This window comes from Acyrthosiphon pisum, chromosome X (assembly GCF_005508785.2).
Source record: "Acyrthosiphon pisum isolate AL4f chromosome X, pea_aphid_22Mar2018_4r6ur, whole genome shotgun sequence".
Classification (NCBI taxonomy): Eukaryota; Metazoa; Arthropoda; class Insecta; order Hemiptera; family Aphididae; genus Acyrthosiphon; species Acyrthosiphon pisum.
In genome coordinates, this window is record NC_042493.1 from 101,824,618 (window position 1) to 101,836,099 (window position 11,482).

An 11,482-nucleotide genomic window follows, 5' to 3' on the forward strand; every position below is an offset into this window, starting at 1 on the left:
ATTTTATGCCTCTGGATTTTAAAAGAAATATTATTACATGTAAAAAAATAATATTAAAGGATTATTATATAAATATATATTTTTAGAATTGAACAATAATGTGTCTTAATTTTAAATCTTTATTATAAATTATTGAACTGATATTTATAAATATAACAGTGTATATTAATTGGTTAAACGTTGTATCATCTTAATGTATTAATTATTTATTTTTGTTAAATGACTTTACATCATTTTTTCTTTTCTTTTCTATCATTATATGTTTTTTATATTTTTTAAAGTGATCATAAATTAATATACGTAATATTATATAATGAGAAATTACCTAATTGTACTATTTTATCGGTAAATGTAATGACTCCCTACTTCCAACACAAGCTTTTAGCTTACAAAAAGTAGGTTATCAAAACTGTACCTATTTGTTTAAACTTGCTAATTTGTAACCATCATAGATCATATGTAGATATGTACCATATGTATAGTTTAGATATACTGTATAAACATTTTTTTTCAACTACAAAGATATTGGTACTAATATAGTAATATAGGTTTTATTTTATGACCCACCTCGCTGTGTCCCCTGTAACTTGATAATATATTGTTATAATTACCATAAGCGAGTCTCACTGGCAACGCCATGCGGGATGGATAAAAATGAAAATATAATATGATTTTTCTTCCATATGTACAGCGTACCCAAAAGGAGTTAACTAATCAACATTTTTTCCCTTGGGACGCCGGGTTATTCAGCTAGTAAGTTATATATTTCAAGTTTTTTTACCCAGCAACAAATGTTAAAATTAATGTATAAAAAACTAGATAAAATTACAAAAAAAATAACGCCCCGGGTGGGTATAGAACTCCACGCACCGCACTTAAGCCGCGACTTTTGTGCCGACCACCGCGTCACCGGGGCTTGTTGACTGAATATGATATTTTAGTTATATAAACTGATCTGAGTTCGCCTTAAACATAAGTAACTGATTTAATATAAAAAACCTATAGATTAGTGATGGACACAACCGAATGAAAATTATCAACATATTCGATTGTTTATGTTGTGTAAAAATTAAACACTCCTAAAAATTCGGGATGATCAACTACGACTTCAATACTATTATAGGTACACTGTATAAATGTTTTTCTTAACTGCAATAATATAGATACTAATATAGTAATATAGGTTTTATTTTATCACCCACATCGAAGTGTCCGCAATCTACCGCTGTTCACATTAACATAAGTTAGTTTCACTGGCAACGCCCCGTGAGATGCAGTGCCGCAACTAGCGGGGTGACTGGGGGTGCGTAGCACCCCCAAATGGGCCTCCTTTCCATTTAAGTGGGGCCCCCCAAAATACAAAATGCCTTTAAGAGGGCTCCCACAGTAAAATTTGCACTAGTGCCCAACAAAGCCTAGTTGCGGCACTGGTGAGATGGCTAAAAATTAAAATACGATATGGTTTTCCTTCCATATGCACAGCGAATTATACCCAAAAGGAGTTAATTAATCAAAATGTTTTTGGTTAACATTTTGACCACCACTGACTAACCAGTTTTTTATTCCCATTCAATTGTTGAATTATATTGACGCACAAACGATGGACAACCCAAAAATCAAACGATGCTCAACTGTCTTACACAAAAAAATGTCTAAATCAACAACAGTGATGCGTAAAAAACGACCGGTGATTTTACAGGTTATGCATTAATAATATTCACCGAAATATGGTATACGGTTGTACGCCATATACCCCCCAGTATACCTTCAAAAACGTCACTGTTTTTTCAAAAATAACCATAGCTCTACTATTGAATGACGGCGCATCATTCGACAGCCGATCACCATCGTCGTCCGGTCGAGTTGTTCGATTTAATTCCAATCGAAGTCAAATTACATTATCCATTTAAATTAGTATATTCACTTCTGTCTTGTGTACACAGACACACACGCACACTTATTTTTAAGGTACTAAGCCTACGAAATAACAAAACTGAGGTTTAAGTAGATATTAAAAAGCATATAATGTCGAATTAATTATTATTAAAAAAAAAGGCACCGCCTCGAAACGACGGTACACGAGTAAGTACACGCATAATATTATTATTAAAAGCCTATAAAATATGGGTACTTTTACAATCGTTAAAATATTAGAAAATAAGCGTCGAACGATCATTGCTGCAGGTTTACCGAATTCGTTATTATTGAGATATTATTCTGTGTGATTGTCTCACGGATTCAATTGAAAAATATCTAAAAAAAATTCACAAATTAATAATACAACGGGCACATTGTAGTGTAAAATATGTAAAATATGTAAAATATTATTTTACGGTAAACGAGAGCATGATAATATGAGCTTTCGACAATATCGCGTAGTTTTTTAAGCTTTTACGCCGAGCTCGGACGTAATAAATGTATTAATAATATAATCGTAATAAAAAAAATAAGAGCCACACGTCAATTATACATTGCGAATCGTTCGCGAAAACCGTTTGCGGTTCATCCGTTCTTTTCGTCCACTCGGTCACGAAAAAAGTTGTGTACAAGTTTTGAAAAAAAGGAACAACATAAAAACCACTCAGACATTTTTAAAACAATTACAACTTTTTTCGTACCACTGGGAAAAAAATGGCGTTTACGAAAAACTTTTGCGGACGCGGAAGACGGACATATTTTTTCCGCGTCAGTTTTTTGATCATCCGTTCTTTTCGTCCACTCGGTCACGAAAAAAGTTGTGTACAAGTTTTGAAAAAAAGAAACAACATAAAAACCACTCAGGCATTTTTAAAACAATTACAACTTTTTTCGTACCACTTGGAAAAAAACGGCGTTTTTCAAAAACGATTTATGTTACACTATAATATTATTGAGTCATGAACTGTTTGCACCAGTTATCGAGAAGTAGAGTTTTTATGAATTAGAGTGGTCGCCACGAAGTGCGGACGGATAATGTAAGTACCACGTTTTGTATACCAATATTTATCGGTATGGCACGGCTAGAACGTTTTCTACGAACAATATTACTATGCATGGACGTGTGGCTCTAACGAAACGTAACGATTTAAAGCATAATCTATAAAATAAAATATTAAAATGCAAATAATAATAGCAAAAAAATCGAAAATTTGTCGACGGCAAATAGTTATATAATATCGGAAAAGTTGTATAAAATGTTTAAAACCACTTTGGGCATTATTGAAGCCGTCGATCAAAAACGTTATCATCATCATAGCTAAAAATCCGTAATGTCGTCGCTGCCGTTCCCGCCGACGCCACTGCCGTTTCCTTCGACCCTGTCCTCCGAGTTCACGTGATGCATCGATCGCTTGGCTCTCTTGCGCGGCACCGGGCCCTCGGTCATGTCCTCGTCTTCATCCTCGTCTAATGCACGGCGACGGACGGCCGCGGTGGCCACGATGGCCGCGGCGGCGTCACGGATGTCGAGTGCAAGTGCGCGGCGACGGAAAGGCGGGATCTCGTCATAGTCGTGTTCGCTGGCGGAGAGGGTTTCGGCGCTGGTGGTGGATTCGGTGTCGGAGTTGTAGGCGGCATCAGCGCCGTAGTAGTTCCTGGCCATGGAGGCTATGCAGTATAAGGGCGGTTGCGTGGCTGTGTTGTTCCTGATCGGCGAGGAGGAGTATGTGGCGGTGTTGGAGGACGCGGTGGAGAATGAGGCGGGGTTGGAGGCGACGTGAACAGCTGAACGCATGGTGGCGACTGGGGACGCAGCAGCCACTGCGGCGGCGGCGTTGGAGAACGTGGCGGCGGTGGGGTTCGGGAGCTGGAGCGCCGAGATGTCGAAGGTTGCGGAGGCCTGATAATTAATGGACGGGAGCCCCCCGAGCGCGTTGTCTGATCCTGTTGACATGGGGGAGACTCTGGCGATCCTGGGCGCGATGATACTGTCATCATGCGGGTTCTGGGCACTGTAATTGCTCTCGAGCGCGTTCAATCTCTGCTGGAGGATCGTCAGCGGAGTGTAGTCCATATATCCTGGATCCTGACGGTTGAGTGTGCGTTCCGATTCCGCGTTATCCTCGGGTGTCTGTTCGTTCCTCATGTACGAAACTCAGCAGCTCTCACCTTAACTGCAACACAACGTCAAATGGGGTCGTTACGATAATAATAATAATAAGTAGGTAGGTAGTGACTATTATCGGGGCTGTGGATATGACGGAGAAACCCGCGAACCAGGAGGTAATACCTCTGGTGCTCCCAATATGACCACCCTGCGTCATTAATCTTGTCGGGTAGCTGTTAGGAGTTCATTTTTTCCGTCGTGTAAAAAAAAATCGGTACCCATAAGGCATTATAGTCTCAAATTTTCAGGTCCTATTACAAATTCCGGACCCGGAAAGAATTCCTGCCCCTTCCTCCTCTTGACAGGCCTGACTGTTATAATAAACATCGCGAAAAAATACAACATATTATAATATGTACGGTGGTATAGCGCGGGCGAGACCCTTTTCGACAGAAAGCTTCGTACCTATCTCTGACCCTTCACGTTCAGAACGAATAGTTTGATATTTACTTTAATATGTTATATGCACGCGCGTAACCAGGAAAAGTATATTATGTTGAGGGGATTGCAAACGGTTATTTTAACCGATATGTATACATTCATACCGATGTATATACCAATATTAATGCGATTACGCTTTTGAAAGTGATTTGAATTTAATATTATGTCTATGATCAGTTCACAATTCTTTACAATTTTGTTCCTCAACTCCTATACATTTTAAATTAAACATCTTAAAACGTGGCCTGATCATTCTCTCAAGTAGACATATAATTAACGAATTCAAATCAGCTCTTAGAAGTATTATGGCTTTCTACTTGAAAGGGTCTCCAGACACAGAGAAATCATTGAAAACATCATTTAAAATCAATATAATATTCATCGCTATACGTTCGGTATCTTTAATATTTGGATTTAACTTCAAACAGGTTTTTTTTATTTAATTAGGTAATTTAAATAGTGTCGTTGAAATATATTATAGACGCCATTTTCATATAAACTAGTCTATAGCATTTTAAATTTAATTAATATGGTATAATATTATAGTATTTGTTTTCTGAGTACAAAATCATATTACAGAATTTATATAGTTATTCAATTATTTAAAACAATTTACAATGTTGAAATACTATTGAAATAAGTTACTAAAAAAAATAAAAATACAGAAGTTTGGTCAAAATATAATAATAACTAACACGACCGCGACCTATATATTATACCTGTGTAATATAATACGTATAGAAGATTAGAGAACAGTTTTATATTACATACCTAATATAATATTTTATCTATTGAACTGGAACATCAAAGCATGTAATTTCCAAACAATATAACGAAAACTAAGTATTATTGACAAACTACAACTGTATGTTTGATAAATATTATGATCGGCCAAGATATAAGTTTTTTATACGAATTATTGTTTTTTTTTTTTATTACGAAATGTCTGGATACCGTATCCGTGTATAACTAACCAAGCACTGGTATAATAATAATTATAATTTATTTCAAATAAAAAAAATCGTCGACCAGTCGGACGAGATCGTTTTATAACAATTATACATTATATTATTATTATGTAGGTACGACAAACGGGAACAATTAACAATAATCAGACCATATTATATTAATAGTATAGACTACAGGGATATTATAGACAGTAGCAGTATAATAGGACAATATCATAATATAAGTGATAACAATAAGCGTTGATGAGCGGCAACACAACGTCACATTACATTCTGCTGTCAAATTAAATAATCTATAATATTATTATTATGTTAATGTGTCACATACACAATACGCCTCCTCAAATAATTTTCCATGGTATGGCTACCATCATAAACCGCTTAAGCTATATTATAATAATTATAACGTGTAATATAATTGATCACCATCACAACGACCGAATGCGTGTATAGAGTTGCCTATTAAATGTTCCTTAGAGTCTGATATAGTAGTCACGACGAGGTCCCTTAAGTAGTAATAATTATAGTTATATCATTCAATGGATATGCATAATATAGGTAATAATTATTGAAAAATGTTATCATAGTGGCCGCCCCCTCCAACCTTTTGGACAAGGAAATAATTATGGTCACCCAAATCCAAACCTAACCATTCATTATACAAAGCGTACCGTTGCCGGAAAGGTTCTATTCACATTATCATATAGACGAAAGTGGCAGAGGGGAATTAATATTTTTTAGCGAGACTCTAGGTACGAATTTTTAACCGGTATAATATCTGCTTTTTTATATTATTTAATGCTAATCTTACAATTTACAACCACAAATATAAATAGGCAGGTACGACTATTATAAATACATAAAAAAATATCGTGGCCCGACCACCAAGGCATTGTGGAGGAGGGGGGGGGGGGTCACCGCATTAATACACCGTCAGTTTGGATTGTATTCCCAAAGCGCGCAAAAAAATTACCTTTTTGAAATACCACAAGCGCAAATAATATATATATATGTTACAGCTAAAGTGTTGAGTTCAGTTATTTTATGAAATAACTAAGTAGTTCATGAATTACCTACGAATGTTAGTTAAAGTATGAAATAATACATGCAAATTGTACTTTAACTAGTTATTTCATAAAATATCTAGTTATTCTATACAATTTCGGTTTGATATCCGTTAAAGTATAAAATACATTAAAATTTAAAATATATACTAAAATATTTTATTTTACTGAATTTTGAATTAATTATAGTTATATTATTTATCTATTTGTACATGTAAGGCTAATATGGTATTTATAGTTGCACAATACCTCATTTTTTCTACAAACACATCGCTTTGTGTCACATTTTTTCGTACAAGTGCACTTAAAAAAACCCTGACCAGTTCCCAGTAACTGCGCAGTTGTCTCAGATCTTAATGTGATACTTTCATATTTTGGAACAGTTTCTACGGCTAACAAATTTTCTGAACATACTGTGAACTGGGATCGAGAGTATAGTTGTTTTAACACGATAAATGTATATTGCGGTCACCGACTTCAATCTTATCTGATTTAATATGTTATATTAAATTATTGAAAATGTTAGAACTATATTTATTTATCATGATATTTTGTTATTTACAATTTTACACATTAACGAAGTGATGCCAGGGAATGTATAAAATAACTAGCTAAAATATAAATTATATACATTACCTAGTTATTTAATAAACTAACTGATTCAACACTTTAACTGTAACATATATATATAGCTATAGTTTTAAAAAATCTGATTCCATGAAAGTTTATACTGTTTATGCTGCGTATATATTATTATAAAGTTATTTCAAATGATTATAAGTTCACAAGTATAAAAATTATAAATTTGAACTGAACTCGATTTTTTAAAAACAAAAATATACAATATTTCACAACTATAAATATCACAACGATCGTACATTTTTAAACCGAAAGTTATATACCTAGTGCAACAGCTATATAAGATAATAAAACGTGTGTTTGCGTTGTTGTCTCACTGCAAAGGTGGCAAGGTATGCAGAACCGCATATCAATTTTACGCTTTTGGGCTATCGAAAGAAATAGATGTTTGTTTTCGGGTGTAGGTAACACGTCGAGTGGTTTTTGGTCACAAAACGAGTAAATCCAATACCGGTTCGCTACAAGCAGGTATCAGTGGTCTGCTAAATACAACCTTATAAATGGACTCGTGACCAATCGTTATGAGTCTCGGAGAAAAAACCTGGTCGATATAATATAATAATATATAGGTAGGTATACCTACTGTTTAATTTGTGTAAAAACGAACCAATTATTTGTTTCTTTAGTGTCCCTACCTGCCTTTAATTTTGTGATGACGATTTTATTTGTTTCGTACATACCTATTGTGAACAAAACACGTATTTACTCATGTAGGTAATATCTGGTATATCTACGTTTTTCAATAATTATATCGCTAACCTACCGCCGCTCGTCGTGAAGTCCGCTGAGCTATATAATTATATTGTATCATTAGTCATCGCTCATTCTCATTATTATTATTATTATTATTATTATTGTATTTTGTACCATCGTTAGTGTCATTATCTTGTGCTCACATTTATACGTTTCACATAGAGGACAGCTGCAGATGCGCCACGCTGCAGAGATGTTTTGGGTGGGTATATGTATACCATCAGTGGCGGTGTATTCAGGACTTTGTTGAACGGTCGGTGAGGGGAGGGGGGAGGAAGATATATCCAACAAAGACTAAATAAAAAATAGGAGTTTTATGGAGTGTTATAAATCACGGAAGAAAAAGATCGAGGGAAGAAGATATTATTCGTTCCCAATCCCTCGCTGAGGTTTACATCGCATAATAATATAATATTATTCTATGTAATTCGTTTATTACACGATGTCTCGAATTTACGATGGCCTTTTTTCGATATAATAACAATTATGCAAAGAAATGCCGAAAGCAAAATACATTTTTAAACCGAAACCGATGGTAATTAATTATACGCGGGGTTATCATTAACTTTGTGCGTTCGAGTCTCAGATTTACTAAATCGGGAATAGTTTGTATAGGTATGGCGAACATCGGTGAATAGTTAATATTATAGGTATGGGTGACTATGCATAAACATAACGGGTAGATGACCACAGAGGACAAACTTCGTCTCGCAAAGTGCTTAGGCATAAAACGTGTACTACAGTCGTATCGGTAATAATATTATAATATTTATGTGAAGACGGTGACGGGAACGAGTAGTGATGGCAAGCGGGGTGGGGATATCGAGGTGTCGGTGGTCCGTATAGTCGTTCGGTCGTAGAAATAGCGGTACTTCGTTATGGCGGCCGATCGGCCGTTTTATTTTTCGATTGGTATAATATAATATAATATATAAATAATTCAACGGTATAATGACGTGTCGTAGTCGGACTCTACAGAGAAGGTGCGATAATTTTATTCAAAAATACAGGTTTTGATCAATGCATTATAAGAAATGTGAACCCAAATACATTTCCACTGCACTCGTTCGATGCACGGTGAACCACGGTAACCTGGGTTCTGGTATAATATAATAATAATATGTTAATGTTAATTCCGTGTATACGTTTATATTAAACTCGTACAATATATATATTTTTTATACGGTCTATGATCGTTAACTGCACATTTCCGACATTGTAACCATTATTTACATTATTAACATATTATAATATACACGGTTTTAATATTTATTTTTTTGTTTTATGTTAATAATAATATTATGAATATTAATAATTATGTTTTTAATTAATTCTACAGCTTATTTGGAACGGTAAGATAAACGAAAATAATGATATAATAAATATTGGTAACGAATTTCCGAACCTCGGGTAGGTAACTAAATTTATGCGACAAGGAAATATTCTTCCATTATAGGTATGCAGTTCATATGCCAAAAATAATATAACATTTACTGTACATTTTTTTCGACTTAATGTTTTATTACAACAAGCCTAATGTGATGTACAGTTATGTCATTATGTACTACGATTCGAATGGAATAAGAGATAATGCTACCAATTTTAACATACATAATAAAATCGGATTGGTGATGCAATTTATAAACGATTGAATATTAATTTTAAAATTAGTGTTTACAAATATATAGGCGGATTAAAATCACGGTACAGATAAAAAAAAAAAGAAGAACGCGTAGTGTATTATTATATATACGTATAGTATTACCAGGGTATAAGGTCACTAAACTGTGTTCGCAGTGCCTACAAACAGTTTTCCGGTCGAGATATTAAAAAAACGAAACGTCATTATCGGATCAGGTATACAAACGTAGGTAAGCGCGGTTATTTCGCGATCGAAGGTTATATTAGAATATGAGAATATCGATTGCGTAAAACGCGTTTGGCAAATGGTGATTGAAGACGTTAATAATATAGTTATAATATTATTATTGTTGATTAGAAAATAATATAAATTACAAATCGATCAGTTACTATAGTAAAACAATATTAATCTAATACAATCATATCCGGACCAGAGCAAACACATTATTATCATTGAGTATATTATTATAGTGTACAATATATTATACTCAATGATGGGTATTATCTTTCAGAATCTTACCCACTAGTAGTCAGTGGCGTATCTAGGATTATTTAAAGTGAGGTGTCACGAAAATATATTATATATATTAACACAAAGTCAAGGTTGTAAAAAAATCATCCAATCGAAAGAATAAATAAATGTGAAATAAATAAGCATTATGCCAAAGAAGTGGGTGTAATATCCTCCCAAACTATCTAACTATACGCCACTGACTATACGCCACTGAGATCAGCCAGAAATTCAGACCGTTATGCCAAACACCCGAATCACAATAAATTTAACACATAAATAATACAATAATCACATCCTCTGCCCAATTTTACTCAACAGCATACGCCGTCTCCTCGACACGACCAGGCGACGTCACCGGAGCGGAACATCTCTACACAGCTCGCCGAAAATATTATAATATTTTTTGAAAGTCTTCGATAATAAGAAATAAATAAAATATGATTGAAGTCCCGGTAACGCTGTAATAGGCTTACAACTACTCATTGTGTCACTCTGTACCCCCGACACAATAGTAATAACAATAATAATAACAAAGGTATCTCAGATTATTAATAAATAGGTATAAACGATTTTCAATCGTACGCGTAATGTAATATTATCATTGTCATTATTATTATCATTATTATCATTATTATTATTATTATAACTAAATAATTATGCGAAAGTATTGTAACCATATTACCTTACGATGGCCGTTAACGGCGGCTGCTGCTGTTGTTGTAGTGGTAGGCAACGACGGCGCTGACGTATGAGAACAGAGTGGCCGAAACGCGTCGAGGATCGTCGTCGACGGAGCCGGTACGGAGAAGAACGCGTCCCTCTGCCACGCCGCCGAAGACTGAGTGCGCCGATGAGTGAGCGGCGACGAGTGAGCTCGGAAACGCTGTCAAATGCCGAATGCCAATGCACGCGGCGGCGGTGTACGCGTCGGGTTTCCGAAACTGCGCGTACACGCGGGTGCGCGCGCATCTCCTACGCACCGTGGTTGCGTGCGTGTGCGTGGTGTGCGTGATTGTGCGTGCGAGTTCGTGTCGGTGCGTGCGTGCGCGGCCGTGCGAGCGGCGCGAGTGTGCGTGGCGGCGGCGGCGGCGGTTCGGTTCGGTTCGCGGACGGGTGGGAGGGTGGAACGAACACCCTCCTAACCGGCCTTACCGAACACCCGGTTTCGTCCTTTCACGAGGAATAATAACATATAAACATTGTAAAAGGTTTGCGCCGATTTGTGTAGGACTCGTAATGTGTCTTTTAAAATAATATGATGATAATATTTAGCGCCGACGGATTTGTCACGAATTCAAAAAAAAATAAAAATGTTAAAATATTTTATTCTTCACCATAATGTTTTAAGATATTTCATATTTACTAAGTAGTAAAGCAA

The 11,482-nt window shown here is 35.4% G+C and overlaps 1 protein-coding gene across 1 annotated transcript; it reads right to left on the reverse strand.

The window, feature by feature from the left end:
• Positions 1-2,005: 2,005 nt before the first annotated feature.
• On the reverse strand, positions 2,006-10,976 carry LOC100571655. Its single transcript, XM_003246989.3, has 2 exons — positions 10,787-10,976; positions 2,006-4,091 (listed from the first exon to the last, which is right to left on the reverse strand). Exon 2 carries the CDS (start codon positions 4,061-4,063, stop codon positions 3,236-3,238), a length of 828 nt encoding a protein of 275 aa, XP_003247037.1. The 5' UTR covers positions 4,064-4,091; positions 10,787-10,976; the 3' UTR covers positions 2,006-3,235.
• Positions 10,977-11,482: the final 506 nt, after the last annotated feature.

Coding starts and splice junctions, on each gene's coding strand:
- LOC100571655 (XM_003246989.3), bottom strand. CDS start 4,063: ATGAGGAACGAACAGACACCCGAGGATAACGCGGAATCGGAACGCACA.